This window comes from Volvox carteri (assembly GCF_000143455.1).
Source record: "Volvox carteri f. nagariensis unplaced genomic scaffold VOLCAscaffold_11, whole genome shotgun sequence".
Taxonomy (NCBI): Eukaryota; Viridiplantae; Chlorophyta; class Chlorophyceae; order Chlamydomonadales; family Volvocaceae; genus Volvox; species Volvox carteri.
In genome coordinates this window covers 1,536,023-1,560,370 of record NW_003307554.1, presented here as the reverse complement: position 1 = coordinate 1,560,370, position 24,348 = coordinate 1,536,023, and the positions used below count along the sequence as shown (strand labels likewise).

General features: G+C 56.6%; 5 protein-coding genes across 5 annotated transcripts in view; 4 read left to right on the top strand and 1 right to left on the bottom strand.

Annotated features, from left to right (window-relative positions):
* VOLCADRAFT_89164 (uncharacterized protein) overlaps window positions 1-5,246 on the top strand; it is a gene marked incomplete at both ends in the record, with an annotated part of 17,220 nt that extends 11,974 nt beyond the window's left edge. Inside the window, 6 exons of the mRNA XM_002948818.1 lie at window positions 288-653; window positions 1,071-2,518; window positions 2,897-3,016; window positions 3,113-3,327; window positions 3,390-3,458; window positions 5,205-5,246. Coding sequence (XP_002948864.1) covers window positions 288-653; window positions 1,071-2,518; window positions 2,897-3,016; window positions 3,113-3,327; window positions 3,390-3,458; window positions 5,205-5,246 — 2,260 coding nt within the window. The remainder of the gene's footprint in view (window positions 1-287; window positions 654-1,070; window positions 2,519-2,896; window positions 3,017-3,112; window positions 3,328-3,389; window positions 3,459-5,204) is intronic.
* A 746-nt stretch (window positions 5,247-5,992) lies between these two features.
* Window positions 5,993-9,776, bottom strand: VOLCADRAFT_104058 (uncharacterized protein; the record flags this gene model as incomplete). The annotated part of the gene is made up of 5 exons (XM_002948683.1): window positions 5,993-6,005; window positions 7,385-7,488; window positions 7,892-8,295; window positions 9,192-9,335; window positions 9,404-9,776. The coding sequence occupies 5 exons, from the start codon at window positions 9,774-9,776 to the stop codon at window positions 5,993-5,995; spliced, it is 1,038 nt and encodes a 345-aa protein (XP_002948729.1).
* An 8,634-nt stretch (window positions 9,777-18,410) lies between these two features.
* VOLCADRAFT_58580 (uncharacterized protein) lies at window positions 18,411-18,629 on the top strand (the record flags this gene model as incomplete). The annotated part of the gene is made up of 1 exon (XM_002948817.1): window positions 18,411-18,629. The coding sequence occupies one exon, from the start codon at window positions 18,411-18,413 to the stop codon at window positions 18,627-18,629; it is 219 nt and encodes a 72-aa protein (XP_002948863.1).
* An 802-nt stretch (window positions 18,630-19,431) lies between these two features.
* Window positions 19,432-21,044, top strand: VOLCADRAFT_89161 (uncharacterized protein; the record flags this gene model as incomplete). Its single annotated transcript, XM_002948816.1, has 4 exons — window positions 19,432-19,539; window positions 19,682-19,880; window positions 20,316-20,674; window positions 20,709-21,044. 4 exons carry the CDS (start codon window positions 19,432-19,434, stop codon window positions 21,042-21,044), a joined length of 1,002 nt encoding a protein of 333 aa, XP_002948862.1.
* A 1,862-nt stretch (window positions 21,045-22,906) lies between these two features.
* VOLCADRAFT_89160 (uncharacterized protein) lies at window positions 22,907-23,493 on the top strand (the record flags this gene model as incomplete). The annotated part of the gene is made up of 2 exons (XM_002948815.1): window positions 22,907-23,045; window positions 23,189-23,493. The coding sequence occupies 2 exons, from the start codon at window positions 22,907-22,909 to the stop codon at window positions 23,491-23,493; spliced, it is 444 nt and encodes a 147-aa protein (XP_002948861.1).
* Between the last annotated feature and the right edge of the window lie 855 nt (window positions 23,494-24,348).

Below are 24,348 nucleotides of genomic sequence, written 5' to 3'. Positions count from 1 at the left end.
GGAGATAGGAGGGCTTGTTGGGGTGGGAAGCTTGGAGAGGTCGCAAGGTGAAGGCAGGTTGTGTCGGGAAGTGAAGGGGGAAAGGGGGGGGAAAGGTGTGTGGAGGAGGAGTCTGAATGGGAGGTGGTGTATAGGGGGTTCTCGGGCTTCATGGGCCTTGAGACGGGAAGGAGGAGGATGGGGAGAATACGAGAGGGGGGACATGTCCAACCAACCGACCAACCAACTACTAACCAACCGAGCGACTGATTTCCTTCGGGCCTGGCTCGTCCCCACGCGGTCCTCAGGACCTCATCCGAGGACGCACTGGCCGCGGAGTTGGCCCTTCCAGAGCCGTCAAATGTGACGGGTCGTCCGCTGCGTAGCCACGCCAACGGCATGCCGCCTCATGCCGCCGGCGGCCCTGCACGCTCCGTCGGCACTGCCGGTATGTACGACGGTACAGCAGGCACCGCCGCGGCCGCTGCGGCGCAAGCAATGCCGGCGCTGAAGCGTATTAAGATCTCGACCGTCCGACCGGGCGCCGTTACGTCGTCGGCTGGCGCCGCTGCCTCAGCCGCGGACGGCAGCGCGGCAGCTGCGGGGCCGGTGGCTGCAGGCCACGTCAGCCAGCCCGTGGTTTCGGAGGCTACGATGGGGAAGTCTTCGGCTCAGTAAGTTTGTGGAATGGTCTTTAGGCGGTCACAGGGTAAAAAGTTTCGTTGATGTCTTCCTTGCTTCCTGTGTGCCTCCGGATGTGTTGCCGGTCGGCTAGTACCTGTCGGTCGGTCGGTCGGTCAGTGCCGGTCGGCTAGTACCTGTCGGTCGGTCGGTCGGTCAGTGCCGGTCGGCTAGTACCTGTCGGTCGGTCGGTCGGTCGGTCGGTCAGTGCCGGTCGGCTAGTACCTGTCGGTCGGTCGGTCGGTCGGTCGGTCGGTCGGTCGGTCAGTGCCGGTCGGCTAGTACCTGTCGGTCGGTCGGTCGGTCGGTCGGTCAGTGCCGGTCGGCTAGTACCTGTACAGATTATACAGATTGAATAATCTCGAGGGCTCACAAACGTGCACGCGTGCTCTTCTCGAGCTTCCGTACAGGTCGCCGGGGCAGCCGCCCTCACAAGTCCACGCTATGGAAGCCGCCGCCGCCGCTGGTGCCGTACACAATCCGACGCGGCCGGACGCTGCGGCGTCGCCGGGGGCCGCCGCCACGCCGTCGGAGGCGAGTCCCTCAGGCCGGGGCCCCACGACACCTCCTGAGCCCGGGGCCGTAGCATCCGCAGGGGCGGCAGCCGCGGGAGGACCTGCGGCCGCTACTGCGCCCTCTGCCGCCGCCGCTGGCCATGCTACTGCACCGGCGCCTACATCCAGAGCGCCTTCCACAGGCGAGGCGCCCCCACGCAGACTGCCAACGTTTGGGGTCTCGCCGCTCCGGCCGCCGGCGTATTCGCCATCGCCGCCGCGGCCAGGCTCGACGTCGACGTCGCCACGCAGCGGCGGCGGCAGCGGTGCTGTCGCCGGCGGCGGTCCCCCACGCGATCCCCGTCGGGGACCGCCGCTAAAGTCTGGGCCTGGCGCCGCCGCCGCCGCTGCTGCCGCTGCGGCTGCCGCCGCAGCCCGGGGACGCTCCATCAGCCCGACGGAGTCCCGACCGGGAATGGCTGGCACTAAGCCCAGGCCTAGGCCGGTGCCAGGGTCCGCGACGGGAGCTTTGTCCGCACACAGCCCAGGAAGCAGTACGAGCCCCAACAGGCCCCCCTCGGGGCCGTCCCCGCCAAGACCGCCAAGACCCGGGGGTCCCTCCGGGGTGAGGGACCGTGTCGCGCAGCCAGCGGCAAAAGCGCCGGGCGTGGCGTCGGCGTCGGCTGCGAGAACCGTGTCACCGGTTCGGACTGGCGCGTCGCCGCCGTCGCCGTCAGTTCGAAGGCCGCCGCAGCCGCAGCCGCAGCACCGGACGTCCTCCCAGGGCCCGAGCCCGCCGAGGTCGAGAGAGATGGATGGAGGTCTGTCGGCGGCGACGGCGCGGGCTGCTGCGACAGGGTCCCGTCCGCCGTCAGGCGATCGAGCGGCGGCCGGCAGGTCTACGCCGACGACGTCGCCGCCCCGGGAGGCCGTCGCAGCAGCGGCAGCAGCAGCAGCGGCGGCGGCGGCGGCGCCGTCAGCACGCAAGTGGCCGGCTGGTCGTGCGCCGCGGCCGAATGCGTCGAGCGGCGGCGGGGCAGGGCCTGGTGGTGCGGCGGAAGGAGCAGCGTCTGCACCCGCACCCGCTGGTGCAGGCCCGGGATCAGCGGCGGCAGCGGCGGCGGCGGCGGCGTTCAAGCAAAAGAAAGCTATGGCCTCTTCGCCGACACCGAGTCAAATGCCAGGAGGGCCTGCGGCGGCGGCGGCTGCGGCGGGTACGGCCGCCAGGGCGGGTAGCGCTGGGTCGCGGCCGCCGCAGCCAGTGCCGAAGCGGCCGGCGACGTCGAGCAGCGGGGGTCCGCCTCCGCCTCCGCCATCGGCGGAGGAGCGGCGACGAGCGACGGCTGACGGAGCGGCGCTGACAGGTGTTGCACCTACGACAGGCACAGAAGCAGCAGCAGCAGCAGCGTCCACTGTCATCGGGAAGGCTGGGCAGCAGGCAAAGCAGAAAGCTCCTGCGGTGCCGACACCGACGCCGACTGTGCCCACACCTGCTGCGGCGCCGGCGGCAGCAGCTTCCCCAGCGCCAGCACGGGCACCGGCGGCAGCTCCTTCAGCGGTGGCGGTGACGGCAGCACCGGCGGCAGCAGCACCGGCAGCAGCTCCGGCAGCCGCACCGCCAGCAGCTCCAGCCCCAGCGGCGGCCGCGGCATCACCTCCAGCTTCGGTAGGGGCGGCACCTCCGGCGGCGCCAATTCGGACACTGAAGATTAAAATTAAAAATGTGCCGCTTCCGGTTGCAGACGTCGTGTCGACGCCCGCCGCTGCTGCTGGCGGGGGTGGCGCCAACGCCGCCGCCGGGGGCGGGGCACCGCCAGGTGCAGGGCTGCTTCCCCGCCGCCACTCCATCGCGGGCTCAACCGGTGGGCCGCCGCTTCCATCTACTCAAGAGACTCCAGGGGGCGTGCTGCCGTCACGCGCCAGCGCATCCAAGCCCCATCCGCCCACCGTGGCGCCAGCGTCGGCAGCAGGGGCAGCAGCGGCAGCAGGGGCGCCATCAGCACCTGCGGCGCCGCAGGCACCCGTCGTCATGCCGAAGATTCGGATCAAGCTTAAGGCCATGAAGAACGAACCGGATGCAGCGGCAGTGCCGGCGGCCAGTACGGCAAGTGCGGCGCCGCCGCGGCGACAGCCGTCAGCTGCGGCGCAGTTGGCAGCGGAGTCTGACGCCGAGGTCCGCCCCGGCGGCGAGGAGTCTCAAGGACGGCCGCCGCAGCGGCGTCGGGCCTGATGCAGCTGTCGGTGGTTCCCCCCCTGAATTTCCCTGACTTTTACCGCAGCTTCAGCGTTGTCCTCACGCCAAAGGTTCGCACATTCAGCACGTACGAATGTCTGCCGCTTACGTGACTTACGTGGCAGGCAGCCCCGCCCCATAGTGCGATGTGTTGCGGAATGGGCCCCGCAGCCGTCCAGGATGAAGCTCAGGGCGGCTTCAGTTGCAAGGTCTGTCACGCTGTGTGTGCCGTGGTTTTGCCTTACCGTAAGTGACCCTGACCCGCGCTCTGTGCTCCGGTTGTGTTTGGTTGAGACTTTGGGACGCGCTCTCACGACTCTGTGATCCTTTCTTGACCTGTCTTGGGTAGAAATTTCTTGACATGACGCGGCGAAACTGCTGACCTTAAAAGAGGCAGGGAAGGCGGCAACGCTGCCGCACAGCTTACGTACATACGGACTAAGGTGCTGCTACTTGGCGATACCACGGGGGGAAATCGGGGTGGGAGGTGTGGGGTTTTGTTGCTCAGTACCGCAAGCGTGTGCCTGCTTTTTCGCCTGCCTGACATGCATCCTGGGCCTTGGCCTCCAGTTGCCAGCCATAGGGAGACCCACGTTTCAAAATTTCTTGGAAGCGCGGTCGAGTTCCTCTCCACGTGCCAGTAGCACACGAAGTAACGACATCCCATTCGAATGTGTTTTCGGAGGATCAGGCGTAACCCTAAGTGCGGTCGTTTTGCGCGATTCCTGTACTTCGCCTCGCGTCGTCTCGCTGCGTTTGCTTCGCGCAAATCCGCAAAACCTTTGTTGGATTTAAGTGTCCAGTTTTAAGAGCTCGAAATTCGAGTTGCCGAACGTGCCCCAGCCCTCTCAAGTTCATAGCAGGGAAGATCATGCTGGGGACGAAAGGACCGCTCCTTCACCCCAAACACTTCGAGCTTAAACACTTCACGTTACTTCTTCTGGCCGTAAACCCAAGGCGGCTCCACCAGGAAGGCCGCCGCGTTGTTTCAACGAAATGGAGTTCGACTAGAGGGGTGGCTTTTCAAAGCCGAAAAGGGGCTCGGCCCCGATGCAGCCACTTGACCCCCGTTTGATTCGCCGGGCAGTCCGTACGGCATAGGAGTGCAAGCACAAGAACGTCGTGACGTTTTTTGGAGTACACACTTGTTATTGAGATTCTCAAACAAGAAAGGTCGGCAGACTTGCTACGGCGGCATAGATCTGGATGTCACTGCCGTCGGTGGGAGGGCCCAGACAAAACACAAAACCGGAGAGTGTTTTAGCGGAGAGCCTCACACTTATGTTACAAAAACGTAAAATACTATGCAAGAAGTGTTATGGACTCGGCCACAAGCTGCGCAGCTCGAAGTTATTAACCACGCCAAAGAAGCGCGCCGAACAGGCAGCACAATGCCATTGTGCTGTGGTACATTGTGCTGTCGTAATATTTATAGCCGGCGACGTCTAGCTGGATGCACACCGGCAGCCGCGCAGGGGCGTATACCCGTCGCCTGAACCCCTAAGACCAAACACGCACTCAAACGAACAATATGATTTGCAACAATGATGCCCAAACCATCAAGCAACCAACTGGCAATGATGACGTCATTGCCAGTTTCTCGACGCCCACATAGGACTTGTTAGGCGCTCTTCTACACTAGGAACGGCTTGCATCGCTGACGCCCGCTAAGAACTTGTGTCATCAACGGGCCACGCCATGTACAATATATCGCCTTCCGTCGCTTACGATTACATTTAGGGATACATTTCACTAGGTCATGGGGTTACAGTTCGTAGAACACACAACCATTACTGGCCTTGCTGCTGCTGCCGCAGCTGCTGCAGCTGCAATTTGAGAGCCTTATTCTCTTCATTTAAGACCTTCGTCCTCTGCTCTGCTTCCTTCGTCATCTGCTCGTATTCCTTCGTCCTCTGCTCTGCAGCCTTCTCTCGTTCTTCTTCTTCATGCAGGGGATTGCAGGCAATATTTGTCTGGGGTGAAAGAAGAAGCAGGCAGGATGGATGATCAGGGCACGTGCCCTAGCGGAATGAAGAGTGCTCACAAATGATGTGGATACTAAGCTTATAGCAGCGCGCGTTTAAGGAAGGGAGCGTGTCAGGAATATCGGGAGGTCCTCCCTGTCCTGGATAGGGAGGAGTATAACAGGGAGCTTTGGCACGCTTGGGTGGCTTTTGAGCACAAAGAATGCCGTGATTTCATTAACAGCTATCATGGGCATCCCAAAGAGTTGTGGCAAAACCTTTCGGACGGTACGAAGGGCCCATGCCCCGTCACCGACATTGAAGTATGGCGGAATTATTTCCAACCGCTACTCAACGATAGGCAATGCGAAGTGAACCGCCAGCGCACCGCAGTAGAGATGCTGGGGTTCGTAAACGGGGCAGACCCATTTACTCCCGCCCTGCTTGTACCGGACATTTGGGCAGGAGGAAACTGAGAACAGGAGGCGTGTACGGGCCGTACCGCATTACTTTACCGCATTATTTGCCAGATCTGTTACGGTGTTTTAATGTCCAGGTCAGGCCCTTGCTGTCGTATGGGGCAGAAATTTTGGTGTCCGGGTGCTATCCGTAAGACCCATCTTAAGTCCTGAGCCAGGCTCTTACAGAGGCGACCTGGGAATCAGATGCAAGCAACGGGTTAGAGAGCGGCAGCATTGAAATCAGATGAGAGGTACAGGCCTTCAGGAAAAAATGCTGTGTTACCAAGCAGAAGGGGAAGTGAGTTCGAAGCACAAACCGTACAGAAAAGAAACAAAAAAAACGTTTTTGAAGGGGCCATGGCAGACCCTAGGGTCTGTGGTAGAAGATGTGGTAGAAGATGTGGCATAAGGTCTTCCTTTGCAAGGTGGTAAACGCATGCTTGCCCTAGAACGGACATCGCAACTGGCGCTACATAAAGTTTTGGGCGAAACACGACCTTTCCCAACCTAAATACTCATGTTCAGCTCGCAAATTGTCAAATAATCGGAGTCCAACCAACCCTGTATGTCCTCCGCTAATACTACCACCAATGTCGAATTTTGCTTGTTCAAATGCTTTCAAAACCCCAAAACCTTCGAAAATTAGAATCGCTGGAATACGGCCTCAAGCAGCACGTGCTCAGCAATATAGCCAACGGGGATATGGCAACAGCAATCGCGCAGCTAGGAATCACGTCTGATGATGTACTTGAAGGAGTTTCGGCGGCGGTTGTTAACGGATTGAGAATCCAGTGATATCGACAGGAATTCACGGGACCCCTTTGTTACCCCGCGATAAGGGGTTACCCAACACCGTTGTTACCCCTTGGTAACGGGTTACCCTACACCTATGCCAATCGAGAATTGAGTGATAGGTAAAAAATCCATTACTAGTCGATTCGGACGTGCATTAGGTAAAGAATAGACTAGCTTGCTGTCTCTATTTGGCACCGGAGATGTGGTGCAAGCTGCTAGCTCCGAAGCATTACTTGCAGGTCCACATGAAGCACCTAATCTTGTGCACTGCACCTCCACTATGCCAATCCCAAACTAATGTCCAAGACCTCTCGGACTCTCTGCAGCCATCTACTCCTATCCATTTTTATGCAGTACCAACGCATGCAACGATCATCAGCATCGCATGCATCCCAGCTTGACACTATCCTATACACCGCCTGCTGTTGTGCTGCAACAGCGACCTCCTACATTCCCTACTCGCGCTTCCAATGCTGCATGCTCGTACACACATGGAAGCACAACAGTGCCTTGTCCAGCCGCCGTAGGCCAATTCAACCACACTACCATTACTGGCCTTGCTGCTGCTGCTGTTGCTGCTGCTGCAGCTGCCATTTGAGAGCCTCAATCTCTTCCTTTAAGGCCTTCATCTCCTGCTCGTGGTCCTTCATCCACTGCTCGTGGTCCCTCCGCTTCTGCTCTGCAGCCTTCTCTCGTTCTTCTTCTTCCCTTATCTTCCGCCGAATGTCGTTCAGCCTCTGCATCTCTTCCACATCTCTGATACAGGGTTCCGCCCACTTGTCCGCCAGACTTTTAAGCACACCACTGCCCCGCTCCGCCCGAGCTGCAACCTGGGAGATGTCTACGCCAGGGTACAACACGGTGTGCATGTGGGCGAAAACCTGCAGGACCAAGGGGACGTTTGGAGAGGATTACCTACCTGCAAAGAGGTGTAGCTGACTGCCGAAAAGGCCCCTCAACATGCATACCCAGCATACTCCAGCAATGCATCACCTTCTGTATGCCGTACTGTACGACAGATGGACTTGCTGACCCTGTAAAACATTCACCCTCGCCAGGCCCATACCATACATCGCAGCATATGGACTCTACACACTGCTTCCATCAAGGCAACCGAATTAGTAATCAAGTTGTCGGAACACCTTCATGGCTCCTAGCCTCACGAACTGTGCTTCCTAAAGCCCCCAGAAAGACAACATCCTGAACGGACAACATCCGGCCACCCACACTATGCAGCCGAAGCCCCTATCTGCATGATAACTGGCCCCCAAATTTCGGCCTCACCTTAGCCACACATGCATAATTTCTATCACCGGATTCGGATAGGAGATTACAGGTGAAATGTTTGCAAGCGAAGAGACGGAGGCGGTAGCCACATGCCTGGAACTCGTTCTGAGTGGGCGGGGGAAGTCCCTCTTCGTCGATCTCTCCGACCAGCTGCACAGAGGCAAAATACCAGGACTTAGCATCCGTGAGCAGCACCGTCACCGGATCTTGCTTGCCGTTCAGGATCGCCAGCGCTGTAGCTTCTGCCATGGGCTGCCATATGTCGTCTGTGAAGACCATCCTACACTTCGGCTCCACCAGCATCACGGCCTTGCAGTATGACCGAACATTCGTCTCCAGACACTCATACGGTGATATCCTATCTCCGGGGTTTACACGGACGACAACAAGCTCAGAACGACCTGCAGCATTGCAAATCCCATCCCATGGGCAAAACCACTTGTGGCAAGCTTGTTAGCAGCTAGATGTGGATGCAGGAGTGAAACACGACACATGCCAGCAGCCAGAGGAATTCCTAGCCCTTGTCTGACAGGATTTACAGGACGCATGGGAAGGCATGGAATTCATTGATCCTGCTAACACACATACAGAAACCTAGATCAGCTCTTGAACCTTCTGAAGCACCAAGCCTCCTCTCCCAATTCAGGGAGCAGTAACCAACAGTCAGTGAAGCCCAACCGGCCTTTGAATAAAAGGGTGCACATGTGCACACACAGTTGGGCCGCCAAGCTGCCGTACGGCCAGTCATCACTCTAATCACCGACCACATCCGTGACCCAGTTAAAACGCAGCACAGGGGGCCATAATAGGGCCGGGGGCTCTAGAGACTGTAAGGCAGGGGAAAAGAGTCGAGATGTGTGCAGGAGAGGGAGTAAGGCGTTTAGAAACCAGCACACTTTGTTAAGGACGAGAGCCATTCAGCGTGCACTGCACTAACCCACCATGTTATGTACTCACAAATTGCAGACTTTGGTGATTGAGTAGCTAAGTCGTACACGGGTACATGGCGACCACGACAGTAAACCACCTACCATACCCGACCCCCGGCTGTGCATTGATTGCGAACTAGCCGACATGTAAAATCCATAGCTGTTCCATTTGAGATAACCAAAAGTCGCGTTTCAATCAAACAGCTGCTACCTCCTAACAATTCTCCGGAGCATAGTCATGTACTCTGCAACGGCCCTACCGTACATGGTTTCTTCCACGCCTCGGGAGTCCCTCTTGAACTTAAATGCGGTGGCGGAAGGTGCACAGGTCACGACATGTTCCTTCCATGCACGCAGGCGGCACTCACCGGGCTGCACAGGTGACCTGAAAAGCCGCTCCGCCAGTTTATGGTCAGAGGATTCATAGTCACCGGTAATTTCATAAACTTTGTCCCATGCGGCTTCCCGAGCGGCATCAATTGCAGCCCCGTCGTCAAGTGGATCATCAGGACCTGAGGACCGACAATGACGTGAGCTGCACGATAGTGCGCATTGAAGGCGGCAATCAAGGAGTCCGCACCGGCTGAGGAGATAACCAGTGAACCTTGGTCGAGACTTAGCAGTGCCAGTTTGGACAGGACCGAGTATAGGAGGAGGTAGAGGGGTTCCTCCCGATTGTCTGGATGGAGTACGGTTTCTTTAAACCAAATGACTGGCTCGCTGAGGAGCTCCAAAAGTAGCTTCACGCCAACGACCTCAAATCCTTGTGGCGCTGGGGAGGCGAAGACAGATTGTGCGCCGAACATGTCTTCTGACGAACAGGGAAAGTTGTCGGAAACATTCATGATTGACTGGAAGTCCGACCAGCTTTTAACGCCTAACAACCCAACGACGCGTGGGATCTTCTCGCTTTCATCGGATGCGAGGTCCCACTCTCTAGGCCGCTTGCTCATGGCGTTTTACGATAAGCAAATACTTCCAAATTCCTTGTTGTGCGCTTCCTTTCCCGTGTATTGATTTTCATAAGCCTACGGTACAAAAAGACAGTTTAGGAATATCCACCTGGCCATGTCGTTATACTAAGACAATTAAGAATGACAAGGATTATTGCCTAGCTGCACTAAACGAAGCCGTACATCGAACATGTGAACATGTGAGATCTCTCCAAGCTCACGTGCACGGGCACAGCAACCTACCACAAGTGTTACGTAGTACAAATATCAAAAATTCAGGGAAGGCTGGTCAGACACCGTGCAGTTGCGAGGAACTTTTCCAAAGACATGCTCCGTAAGAATTACAATCACAAATACACATCTTATGTAACTGAAACTTGGTGCAACACAGTGTACGGCGGAGTGACCGAGTGACCCGAGGTTATTTCAAGGGTAACATTTTAAATGACCAGGTGGCATTGTCTCGAAGTAAATCTTGACCGGCGTCGTAAGCGCTTTCGTCGGTGGCTAGATTTGCATTATTTCATTGTCTCCCAGTCTTCTAATTCCCCAGCGTACAAGCAGCTATCTGATGTTTAACACCCTTGTAATTGAACTGTCGGCCGAAACATCATTTCTTCTAGCGCAGTCCGTTTGCAAATCCCAAACTACAATTGAGGATAAGAGGTTCAGCCATTTATCTGAACAATAAAAAAATGCCAATTGCAGCTTCCCGTCGCCCATGCCCATTCTGGGCGAACGGAATGCAAAGTGACGGGAATGGCGACCAATGCGATGCCCGGAGCGCGCGCGGAGCCGCGCCAGGGCACCGCAAGGCAGCGCACGAGAGGCTGCAAGTACAGCGATAACCTCGGTGCGGCTCTAATCCACAGTGGGAAGCAGAAACCAGAAGGCACGGTAGCAGCTGCTGCGGTATCACATCAGGCATGGTGCGAGCCGGCTGGGAAGCATCACTAAGAAGCAAGGGACCGAAGTTGCTAAGGGAGGAGCGCAGGAGAGCACGGTTAGGTCTTAGGTGGGATGTGCGATAATGCAGAAGCATGCAACGTGTAATTGAATTCACCTAGGTGTACATTATGTCGGCATATGCAAGGGGGAAAGCTGTTGGGTTCTAACCACAGGGGATTGTGAGGAACAGCTACATAGGAGGTGTGTACGTGTACGACCACCTCAGTTGACAGTCCTGCGCTTCTGGCCTGTCAACGCGTGTTGTACTTCGTGGTGTCATCACCATCAGGGGCCGCTGCCTTCACGAATTCCTGGGTTCAGCAGCACAAGGCTCCTTGTCGTTGCCTCACGTGTTGGGATCGAAGCCAACACGCATTTCATCTTTAAGCAGCCTCTCGCACAAATGTGTCCGGTCGTACTTCGCGAATAGAGACTCCGTACATCTCGTCCCAAAAGTCAGGAGCGAATTTTGCCGCGCAGATGCGCGCGTGCGATTCGCAAAATGCGCCTGTACAAATGTATGTAAAATTTCTTGGCGGATGAGGACCAGGTGCGCCAGCGCGTTGCGCAGGTGAGCATGTTGGCCATAGCCGCACGCTGGACTATTGCGTGGATGCTTTGCAGTAAATAAAAGCACCGAAAGCCAACGTCGTAGCTTGCAACTCTGGGCTCTTGAAACTGCCGCGGAAGATGAAGCGGTCGGCGAAGAATCAGCCATAAGGCGCCTGCTTTCGGTAGCGCAGCGCATAATGCACATTGTTCCGACTAAACTCAAGTTACACTCTTACGAAATAAATAATAACAACGCAGAATTAGGTAAAGAGAAGAATCGCGAAAGTCGTTCAGAACCTTGCAAGGAAAATGGATGCCGCTGAGGGCTTGGAACAGCTTTTCGCAGCGCATTCGGCCGTGCCTGCGTTAGCCGTGTTGCAGCTACTACGGAAGGACTTGAGCCAGCAGCAAGCTCAAATTCTGTTTAAGAACCACCAGCATTGTCTTCAGATGGAAACATGTAGTTTTGGACGGCGCGGGCGAGCAGCGTACGCATTGCGCACAGGTACCGAGGTGCCGCGTCTCAGGATGGATTTCAGCGAACAAAGCCTCAAGAGCTGCTGCACAACCACCGGTGTGTCTTCAGTTGGGCACGTGTAGTCGAGCATCGTATGCATTGCACACAGAAACCAAGGTGCAGCGTCTCTGTAACATCGCCAACATATCCGGTACGCGGTGGCAGGCTTGCCGAGCACGAAATGAAGGGGGGTCGCATCTCACCATTCAACTAAGCATGCATGTGCTCGGTTGAATGCTCGGTAGCATGCGAGTTTACCTATCAGGATGTTTGTTTGCATATATCCCTCCAAGCGAGAGGGCTAGGACCTATGCTGATGTTCGTTACAAGAAGTGAACTGAGGACTGATGCTACACGTCATGTATACGCGTTGCTTAGCTTGCAACGAGACGCGCCCACGATGAAAGCTTCAGCTACACTCACAATACATTATACTGCTACACTATTCTCTCCAGTCCTACCACATTATATTTCACCGACGTACTTCCGCACCTTCCACATCACCATACGTGCTTTGGAAACGCGGGCAGCTGCTTCACAAGGGCCCCCATCTTTTTTCAGCGTGCTCGGCCGGCTTCGGGAACTCTATTTCTGTTTTCGGGAGTTTCGGTACGACCCGAAACTCCCGAAGCGTTTGCCGTCGGCAAATTGCCAATGTCTGTTTGCCTAGACCAGCGCACCGGCGGCAGGTAAGCTGTACACCTTGCAAAAAAATCGGTAAGATACTTCACCATAATCTCATTCCTTGGCCATAAGGTTGGCGCGGCACATCTATGCTACATGCATACCAATGAAGCGACCGGCCATGGCCTTCTTGCAAGGCGCTGGGACTAGTGTCCTTTGCGCTTACCGTCATTATGCATCGCCAACATGCAATTGCACTGATATGGAGCAAAAGATGATTGGTCTGCACGCAGGACCAACTGAGCATGAGCAGTGCCTGAGATCCCAGGCACGTCAGCAATGAGCTCAAGCTTTACATGTTCATATGACAGAGCCACACGGTTGTTGTCATACGCCTGCACGAGAAACACGATGTCCTGCAAAGTTTGGTGCAAACAGATGCTGTAAACAAAATCTTTTAGGGAAAACTGAACATGACTTATATCGATTTTCATGTGCGATTCTTCACAAGCTCATCGTATTGGGTCATGTTTGAGGTTCAGCATAAACTTGTTACGACTTAACCTTTAAATTTTGGACACACAAGAAGTATGTGCCATCATAACAGCCGTTAAGTGTAGGGAAGCTCGTTCATACGTTGAGTGCTGAAGTACGGCACTACCCTGAGCTAGTTGAAGAGAGCCATCTGGGACTTTTAAGACAAACAAAGAAGTTGAAGTTACCGCTTTGCAGTCCTGGACTGGGGCTTACTTTGTTAACCTTCAACGACGCTAGGTCATCAGTGGATGCAAACCCTTTCATAGGAAGTCCTGAATCCGCAGCCCAAAATGGCGGAGGACGGCGGGCCAGTCAAGCCCAATGAAGAGCTTGAAAATAGGGCATATGAGGCGCTGGAGCGTGACTTTCAAGAGGTGGGGCGCTACTAAGTTCTCGCGGACATCCTTCTGCTTTGACGGGCCTAGTTACCACGGCTCGCTATGTTCTAGCCCACATACATCATCATACATTCATAGCCTGCGGGGCTTCAAGTATAATTTGTCACCCTTTATTGAGCAACGGTTATCCGTCTTACTCCGCTAGGTTCTTCAAGAGCTCGTTGGTGACAAAAGCCTTGAACGATTTCGTATCGAGTACGAAAAACTTCACAGAGCACTGAAAAAGTCTCATGGTAAGCTTCGGGCCCCGCGCTAGTGTTGTGGGGTTGGACGTCGCGTGCGTCGTGCCCATGGCTTCCTCTCCCTGGCGCCAACCGTGCCCAAACAATTATGGGAATTCTGGGTCCGTAGCAGCTGCGGAGCGATTGTCCGCAGTATGCGCCAGCGGTTAGCTTGGCTGCCAAAGCAATACCTGCGTCACGATGCATTTCGCGTTGCCGGCGTTTCGTGCTGTTTGCTCGTGCAGCCCTGGAGCGGTGCCTCTGCCGTCCCTTTCAACTTATCACCAGCATGGTCTTGGTCAGCTACCCGCGCCATCACCCCGCGCACCATCTTACCCGAGCCAGTCCCTAACCCTTCCTACCGCACTACAAAGACACCCCCGCGCCTTTTACCTCATCCCCGCACCAATAACCGAAGAGAGCGAGAAGCGCCTTATCAAGAAATGCCGGGAGCTGAACGCCGAGATAGTCGCCAATGCCGCTAAGGTTCAAACGGCACTAAAGCTCAATGAGGAGGACCAGCAGACCATCACCGCGCTTAAGAAGGAAATCGAGAAGGCCTGGAAGATGGTGGACGCCAGCCATGAGAAGGAGGCCAAGGCGAAGGAGACAATTCAGCAGCTGAAGATTGAGATTGCCAACCTAACGCGGCTCGTGGAGCAGGGCGCCGGTCTGGCTATCGGCGAGGAGACCACGCTCAACGAACTGCTGAAGCAGAAGGAGGAGCTGGTGCGCGAGCGCGACGCGCAGGTGGATCAAATTATGGCGCTGCGCTCCGATTTGATGGAGACGCAGGAGAAGCTACGGGGGGCGGAGACGGAGAAGTTGCAGTTGGAGATGGACATCCAGCAGCTCAAGGACGCGGTGGCGGAGAAGAAGGCCGAGGCGGAGCGAGAAATTCGCAAGAAGGAGCGCATGGAGAAGGAGATGAAGGAGCTGCGGCAACAGCTGGAGGTGCGGTCGTCGGAGATTAAGCAGAAGCAACTGCAGGTGACGTCGACAGAGGAGCAGGTATCCAAGCTGGAACAGATGCTACGCGAATCCAAGCTCGCCACGGAGAAAGTGCAGAAGGAGTACAACCTGCTTAACGAGAAGATGCAGAAATTGCATCATGATTTGGAGGAGCAGATCCACACGAACACGCAGCTTCTGGCGGAAAACTCTGCAAAGCAGGTGGAGCTGAAGGTGAAGGAGGAGGAAATTGCAGCGATCAAGCAGGAAGCCTCACGCGTCAACAAGTTGCGCGAGCAGACGCTCAAGAAAACAAAGCAGCTGGAAGAGCAGCGCGCTGAGGTGGAGCGCGAGCGAGATCAGCTACGCAGCGAGCTGACGCAGCTTGAGCGCGACCTGGAGACCAAGCAGAAGGAGGTGGATGGTGAGAAAAAGAAGCTGGAGGAGCTGATGCGCGAACGTGATGTGCTCACAAAGCTGCGCTCCCAGGTACGAGCGCAAATGGCCGTGGGAGAATAATATGTATGTGCACAGTTGGCCGCAGCATACGCCCGTAGTGACAGCTCTTTGCACGGGGATGTGGGTATTGGCTGGTGTTATGGGTCGGGCACGTGGGGGACTGGTAATGCATACACGCAGGGAAATGTAGGGCCTTGGTGGGTTTGGGGGATGAAAGCAGGGAAGGTTGGGGCACGACGGGGATGCAAACATTGGCGAGCTACATAGGCGCGTAGCTGGTTTCAGATCAGCAAGAGTTTTGGCAGCAAGCCTCTCCGCAAAAAAGAGATTACGAGAGGCCAAGACAGGCAGATGTGTGCTGGCTCCTCGGTGTAAGGACGGGATACAGCTGGGAAAGGAGGGTGGGGTGTGTGAGTGTGCGTGTGTGTGTTCAAGCCATACGGGGCTGGACTGAAGCTCGGACGTGCGCATGGAAGTTGTTAAGGTTTCGGAGCATTCGAGCCCGCCGTGGTGTGCTGCCAGCCGACGGTGTAATAACGCGATGTGTACATCCGTTGCGGGCGTGTGGATGGCGCATCTGCATGGCGACCGGTCATTCATTGGGGTGGCATGCTGTGTCGATTGCACATATATGGTGATTTCTTGAGAAACGCCAATACAATAAGGGTTTTGGTGTGAAAACACGGGAACGGCTTCCGTTTCTGCCTGATTACCGTGCAAGCCGTGGGCTGGCTTGGCATTTCGCTTCTGGAAAACTTCCTGGGCCTCTGCCTCCCAAGCTCTGCCTTCTAAGCACCTGTGTGCCAATTTCCATCATCCGTTTCTGCCTGATTGTTCAAACTTGCCTAAACGCTTGCGCGTGACGCATCTCGAACCTTCTTGCAGGCCGAGAACGCGACACAGAAGCAGATTGATCTGATTAAAATCAACGAGAACACAAAGCGCAATCTGGAGCAGGAGATCCAGGGCTACAAGACGGAGGCGCAGAAGCAGTCCAAGTTGATTTACCAGCTTGAGAAGGAGCGGGAGAAGTACAGCATTGAGGCCAGTGAGGCGTCCGCAAAGTACATGCAGGTGGGGTAGGGGTGTCGTTGCAAACGGTACTGAGGGCGGACGCGGTGGCCCGCGGGTTTCAGGCAGCAGGTCCGCGCTGTGCTTGGCTGTGCATGACATGCGCTGCGATCCGTTTTAGGTGTGCAGCCCCACTGGTCTGAAGCCCTCTGAAAACCCCCAACCTAAGTCGTCGCTCATCGCTTCCCTGCTTGGCTTTACTAACTGCAACTTCCAGGCTTCGTTATAAGTTTTTTGCCAACCTATTACAACGTTAAAACTCATTATATCTCCTTTCCGTAGGCGCTGGAGGAGGTGAAGCTGCGCGAGATGGCCATTATCGATCTGCAGAAGCGCATCATGGAGGGTGAAGCCAAGCTTAAGCAGCAGCAGAATCTATACGAGGCCGTACGCGCTGACCGGAACCTGTACAGCAAGAACCTGATTGAGGCGCAGGACGAGATCCAGGAGATGAAGCGCAAGTTTAAGATCATGCAGCACCAGATAGAGCAGCTCAAGGAGGAGATCACGGGCAAGGATTTGTATCTGCTGAAGGAGCACTTTGACCACCAAAAGGTACATGAGCGAGGAAACGGCACACTGGTGCTGCTTAGGCGGGGGAGTAATTGGCGAATGGCACGACAAGGCCATGGCTGTGTGGGCGAAGTCGGATAGTTGGGTGTTGAGAGGTGGGGTCTGCGTTGCAAGGAGTGCCTGGAGAGCAGAGAAGTACTGCCTGAAGGCAACACTACAGTCCCGTGTTGCTGCGCGTCCTTGACGTAACGTCCTTCGCATGCTCCCGTTTCCACCCCTTTCATTAAACATACACCCCGCACACTCTCACCTTCACATTTTTGTTTGTCCTTTCTCCTTCCGCTTTATATCCTCTTCCCTTTCCGTCCGTATGCCACTTCACACGAACCGTCCTTTTGCGTCCTGTACGAACAGGTGATCAAGGAGAAGGACCTGCTGCGCGCCGAGCTTGACAAGTCCAAGGCGCAGATCAAGGAGGCTGACGCAGCAATCGGATCACAAAAGGCCGAGATTGACAAACTTAACCACATCATCAACGAGGCCGACCAGGAGCGCATCCGCCAGAAAAAAGAGTACGACATTGTCGTCAACGAGCGCGACATCCTTGGCACGCAGCTCGTCCGCCGTAACGACGAGCTTGCGCTCTTGTACGAAAAAATCAAGATTCAACAATCCACGCTGTCCAAGGGCCAGATCCAGTACCGCGACCGTCTGAACGAGATCCGCGTGCTCAAGGTGAAGCTCGCCGACCTGAAGCGCGAGCTGCACATACTCAAGTCCTCGGTTGCCAACATCGACGTGTTGAAGCGGGAGGTGCACCAGCTGGGTCGCGAACTGCTGCAAGAGCGAACCAAGGTTAAGGCGCTGAGCGAGGAGCTAGAGAACCCGCTGAACGTGCACCGCTGGCGCAAGTTGGAGGGCTCGGATCCAGGCACGTACGAGATGATCCAGAAGATTCAGACGCTGCAGAAGCGGCTGATCGCCAAGACGGAGGAGGTGGTGGAAAAAGATCTGCTAATTCAGGTGCGGCAAGCAGTGGAAAGGTATTGGAGGCGTGTAGGGGGAGGCTGGGTAGAGTGGGAAAGAAACTAGGGAGGGTGAGAGGCTGCACGGTGAGACTGAAAATGTGTGCCGCTTGCTGGGCGTTAATGAATGCTTGCTGAACGTTTGTGTGCCTGGACTGCGCTACTGTTCGTACGGCTGTGTGCCTTGCAGGAGAAGGAAAAGCTGTACATGGAGCTGAAAAACATTTTAGCTCGACAACCGGGTCCCGAGGTGGCCGAGCAGCTCAGCATTTACCAGGTGAGGTGGACTTGGAAGGAGGCAGCGGAAAATCTGTAGCTTTGTACATCTTAGCCCGTGTTGCAAGGGTCGTGTACCTTGGTATATTGTAGCGTGGTATAGACCCCTGCTTACAAACATGCGGGGCGCGATACACGCGGCTTACAGCAACGAACTTACAAGGGTTCCAAGCCCACTGTGTGTGGTGTCGGCGCGTGGTGAATGCGGTGTGCGGGTGCAGTTGTGTTTCAGTCTGGATGAGAAGGACACTGTAGCAGCACCATGGAGTACGTGAACGGATCTGCCAAGATAGCTTGGGCGTGGGGAAACCCTGGTCCTGCCCGCTAGGAGAAAGATGCTTGGCACGTGCTTTATCCCATCGTGTTGTGTCATTTTCGCGCCATGCGGCCCAGATACCCGAAGTGCCTCTTTTCCCGGGCCGCACGCAACTGGGTCTCATTTAGGTTCTTGGTCTTCCTCTCTTGACATAACTTTCCGCGGCCGCGCGCCCGTCCTGTTCCTGCAGGCAAACTTGCGAGAAAAGACGAAGCAGATGAAGGCCATGGCCAGCGAGCTCAACATGTACCAGGCGCAGGTCAACGAGTACAAGTACGAGATCGAGCGGCTGGTGCGGGAACTCAACGAAATGAAGCGGAAATACTTCGAGGGCAAGCGCCGCGAGCAGATGGAGCGCGAGCGCAGCCTCAAGCCGCCGGCGCCATCGCCACCCAACCCCAACCAGCCTCGCTTCACGGGCGGCGGCTTTTCCCTATCACAATAGTAGCGCGGCGTGCAGCGTTCTGTTGTCGCGTTGGTCTGTCGGGTTGCCGGGCGGTTGTGCCCGCAGTTGGTCATACAGCAGCTCGCCGGGATATACCGGGATGTGGTATATAAGATGTGGTATATAAGCGGTGTAAGGGGCAGAAGTGACAGGGGCTTTGAGCCGCCTATGGCGACGCTGAGTGCTGGGATAAGGCTAAGGCAAAGCAGGAAAAGAAGGAATCGTTCTACAATTTCGGGCGGGCCGGGATGATTGTGACTTTTGGAGGTTAGCAGGTGTTGCATCGGAACTCATGGAAGACACGCACTGCTTGGGGCGTGCAATCTGACTTTTGTTTTCTCCGAGGAGGTGGTGGTGAGTAGAGGAGAGCCGCGTGACGGGCTTCTAGCCGGGAAGGCAGGTGAAGACGGTATAAAACCCCTCAACTTTAGACGTAAAAGACGATCCCGTGTCAATATGGTGACGCACAATCTTGCGCTGCAGGAATGTTGCTAAGTTTCACGGGGAGGTGACCAGCTGCGCAATGGACGGGTACACCTGTTAGCGATCGACGCGGACGTGGATCGAGCGATGTACGCAGATCGGGCATGTACGTGGACTGGCTATACTTTAGCGCACCCCTGCCAGACATGGGCGGTGTTACATGGGTGTGACGCGCGCGATGGGAGATCAAGGAGCTGCTAGTGATGTACCCGTGCGCTCACGGCTACATTGCATGTTGTAGATGACAACCATGTTTATAAGTTTGGAATGCACGCGCGCCCACATACCCAGCGTCACCGGACTGTAAACACGAGAGAAAATGAATCTAACAAGCGCTTGTGACGAGGCAGTACCTAAGAAGCATTTTTGCGGCTCGCCCTGGCTTGGTCCCGTCGTGTCCGTCTTAACCAAGGGACTGGCAGCACCGGTGCGGATGACGGTTCTGGAGCCGGTGCTGGCAGCAGCGGGGGGGAAGCCTTCGTGCTATGCGGCCTCATGTCCCAGCTACCTGTCCTGTCTCACCTGCGCGCCCTGGACCTCGACAACCCAGCAGATGACCAAACGTGCAGGAGCCTTCTTCGCCTCAGCGCTGCAGCGGCGGCACCGTGGCAGCCGCCGCTGCTGCATCCAACCTGAGTGCCTGTGCCAGTGCCTTCGGTACCGCACTTCGCCGGTTGGAATTGGGGCTTGTAAATGCGGATGACGAGTGCGATTACGTGCGTTCCGTGCACGTTAGATTTGGCAGTGGAGACGATGGCGGCGGCGGCAGTGAGCAAGGTGGTTACCGCTCTGGACTGGCGCCTCCGCGGATGTGGCGTTGGCGCTCCGGATCACGGTGGTCGCCGATGACTACAACAGCTCCCCATATGACAACAGTGGAGCCGGCGGGTGCCGGCGGAGTAGCGCATCTGACAGCACCAGCGGCGGGAGGAGGAGCCGACTCGGAGGCAGGACGACGAGCAGCAGCAGCTCGCGCAGCATCACCAGCAGCAGCAGCACTGATGGCGGTGATGGATGAAGCTGACTCTCATGATATGTATGAAGAAACGCAGCGGCAGCGACAGCGTCGGTAGATGCCTGGGCGATGGTGCCGATGCCGACAGCCAGCACGAGGGCCACCGCCACCGCCTTGTTACAGTTGACGTCGCCAGCAGCAAAGCAGGTGCCACTGACGTGACCGAAGACGCGGCCTCGGCGGTGCAGGACCTAGGCAGTGCTCACTAGGCCTGCAGCAGCTGCTGGTGCCGCCGCTGAGTGCGTCGGCTGCGGCCCTGGTGCCGGCCGTGACTGCCCTAGAGATGACAGTGTATTGCGCTGCCGGCGGCGGCGGGACGGGGAGCCTCCACGGGGATGAGCATGCGTTAGACCTGGGCCGCTATTCCCCCCTACAGTCCCTGAGCCTGAGGCTGTTCTCCGACACCGCTACCACCGGCTTCACCAGGGGTGCTGAGTTGCGGCTGCGGGGCGTGGCGGCCCGGACTAGCCTGCGGCTGATGCGCAGCGATGGCTCCGCACCGCCACAGAAGCTTGGCGGCGGGCTGCTGGCAGCACTCGCATCAGAGGTGCCCGGGCTGCGGCTTCTTGTGTGTGGCGGAGGGCGCGGGGCTGACTATGGCTGCATGCAGCAAAAGTCGATGCGGTGATGACGGCCACGGGCTGACGGTGCTGGTGCTCTTGAAGCGGCTGGAGCACCTTGTGCTATGTCTGCTGCCGCACTTCCGGCCCACGCGCTACAGCTGTACGGTGAATGGGACATGGCTACCGCCGTCCCTGACGCATATGGAGTTGGCCAACGTGGAATTTTGCGTGGCGCCACCGTCCCCGCCGCCGCTGGCGCTGGCTGCTGCTGAGGCTAGCATCTCCGTCTCCGACGATGCCATCCGCCCACATCCGCAGCGGATATTCCAGTCCCGAGCATCCTGCGGAGATTAAATTGAGCTCCAGAAGGATGGCGGAGTCCTTCGGAGGCAAGAGGCCGTCGGAAGCCCAACAGCGACATCGGCATCGGCATCGGAATGGCACGTTTGTGCTGCGGCGGCGGCAGCGGCGGCTGCACGTTGCTGCCGCGATTGGCGTACCTGCAACCGCAACGCTGCACGCTGCCAGACCTGCTGCTACTGTCCCTTGGGTCGTTTAAGTTAGTGCACTTGACGTTGAATGACTGTACTGCACCAGGTGTGACCGCCGCCGCCGTGGCGGCCGCCTGGCCGTACCTGAGACATTTGCCCGCTAGCGCATTTCACTTCATGGCGCCGTCGGCAGCATTGGCGTCGTCAGCGCCGCCGCTGCCACTGCCATTACCGGCAACACCGCCACTGCAGCAGCAGCAGCAGCAGCAACAGCAACGAGCAGGTGCAGTCGGTGCGGATGAGACGCAGCGGATGCAGGGGCCATGGGCTCTACGATGCGAAGATGTTGATGCACTGGCGGCGATGTCAAGCGGTGGGCTGCGTAGCTTATCCTGGCGGGCAACGCCTGTTTAGGCACGCCAATCCTGGAGCGCCTATCCTGCTTAATGGGCCTACGGCGACTCGTCGGGTACGACAATGACATCAAGCCACAAGAGCTGCTTCAAGCGCTGGGCCGAATGCGCTGGTTGATTGAGCTCTTGAGGTCTTTTATGTTGTGTTTAAGGATTGTCACGTGTTCTTAACTTCTTCCTCCTCTTATTCTTGCGAGGGGGCCGTGTGGCCATGAGGCAATGAGATGACGTGTCAAAAGGAGGCACAGCAAGGCGCCAGCCTTCTGCGAGCACAAGTGTACGTGATGATCGTATGATGGCACACGCAGCATGGGGGATGGAATGGTGAAGAGCAGGTGTGCTTTGCTGTGCAGCACGAAGGAGAACGTTATTGCTAGTCAAGACTTGTTTGCTCATGTTGTTGGGTTCCCGTGCAATTCTGGTAACGGTTTACGGCTGTGTTGCCGTTGCTGGTGCTGGTGGTGCTGGTGCTGGTGCTGGTGCTGGTGCTGGTGCTGGTGCTGGTGCTGGTGCTGGTGCTGGTGCTGGTGCTGGTGCTGGTGCTGGTGCTGCTGGTGTGCTGGTGCTGCTGGTGCTGCTGGTGCTGTGCAGCTTAGGGGATGCGGTTTGACCATAGCCATACCTGCCCTTGTTCTCAGGTTTGACTGAACAGGACTGAGCTTGTGTTAAGTGCCTTCCACAACGCGGACGTGAAACTCAGGTGGAACCCTAAGGGACTGAGGCAGCCTTTGGGGCCCAGGTCCTTTGGGTAAGCCATAAAACTTGTAACTGGTGCGCTGCGATGCGAAAGGTGGTCTTATCGCCGTATAACAGGGCATCGTCTGTGGCTGGACGCTAGGGTACAGGGGGACGTGTTTGAAGCCTGCGGATATGCACACAGTTCGTCTGCCACTTCGTTTGGCATCAGCGAGACACGCTTGATGCGTGTACATGGCTTGCGTGCGTTGCGTCGGGGAAGGTCGCAGGCACGGGATGCCGTTTCGCAGTACGGCGTCGTACGCATGGCCCCACAAGCAGCGAGTTCGAATTTTGGCAGATGTTATGTTCGAGATCTTCTTCGTAAATTTGTTGCCTGAACGCTTTGCTGCACTGCGCAAAAGAAAGCCCGGTCACGTCGGTGGTTCCTGTGAGACATCACGTCTTCCACATATCCGAAACACCTTGATCACCTTTTGGTTTGTGATTTAAGAATTGTAACTGAAAGCCATACGTTTGGATTGTGCTCACCACTCTGTCGGCCATCTTGAGACCAAGCTCGCAACAATTTTCTGTGGGTTGCTTAGGGCAGGAGTGCCAATACTCTGCGGGTGTTATGACAAGCCTAGGGATGCTACTTGCCCTTCCTAAGCGGCTGTCGATGGGCTTTCCCGTTAGGGCGGTGGCATTACCGCTGTCCACCGCCGCTGACGCCTGCCAGCCAAGCTCCAGTTCAAGATCATACTGTTCTCAAGGTGACCTTGGGTGGCACTAGGCGCTCATTTCGCCTTGCTTAACTTCCCCCAACCGACGTAAATACGGCAAACCCGCCGCGACACATGTTTGCTGGCCATTAAGGCCGTTACAACATGTAACATTATATCTTGTCTGGACACAGGGGAGCAGCGCTCCGTGGGGGCACGGCGCGCTTTCCGCCGGCCCATGCGCTATGGCTCCAAACTTGCAATTCGGAATCCTGAGCTTTTCCGGAGGATGAAGGCTGTTTTGGGCTATCCTGACGACAACGCGGTGGCCAAGGTGGACCGCGTTACGATCAGCACTTTGCAAACCATGAAGTACCTCATGCCTGGGGGGGAGAACCTTGGTATGCTTCAGGGCATGGCGAGCTACAAGGTCACCACTTTAAATCGGGAGCTCATACCCCTGCTCGACAGAACGGAAGCCCTGCTCAAGGGCAAATGAGCTTGTGGGACTAGTTATGCCGACGATCTTCGGCGGCTGGCAGAGGGTCAGCTAGCGGCCTGTGTGTGCCTGTGTTACGTCTTAAAGAACTTGTTAATGTCCGAGGGTTGGACGTTGGCTGGCTTCACGTCCGCCGGGTTGAGGTAAACTCGAAGGGTGTTATGAGAAACAGCAGGGGGATTGTTGTTGTCGGCACCGCCGACAGGGAAAGGGAGCCAGGTGCACTGGCGGTGCCATCTCTGCCTGCGTGTCGTGCAGGATAGAGAACATGTTCCCGGTGGGCCCCCTCTTTTAACGTAGCGACAACTCAATCAAGGGTAGTGGCCGGCAGGGACAGTGGCCCAGTACGCCTTGACAATTTCACAAGGTACACGGTCAATGGTGCAATACGGTTTGGCCATACATGTCCAACAACATCACATGACCCGAACTTCCCACGGAGTTCCCAAGCGATGTAACGAGAGCTCCATAACGCTCGTACCCACGAACCCGCGACACTCAAGGCAGCCAAGGCTAGGGTTGCAGTTGCTCATGCGGCTACACGCACCCAGGCCTGCGTCTTTTCCTAGCATCAAAGCAGGGTACCACGCCTCCTGAGGCGCACGCATTGCGCTACAAATGTTGCTAAGTAAACCCATGCCAAGCAACATGGCGTCCTAAAACGCACACGTTTTCAACTGTCCCGTCATATTAAATTATAGCTTTTGGACCGTTTCGGTCTGCGTGGTTCCAAGGAGTCGTCTCTTTGTCTTCTCAACAGCGGCAACAGAATCAGGATGCATTTAGAAGTCTTCGGAACAAAAAGCCTATTAACCTTTACGCGCATTGGGAATCTGGGACTTAAGACGTGGGCCA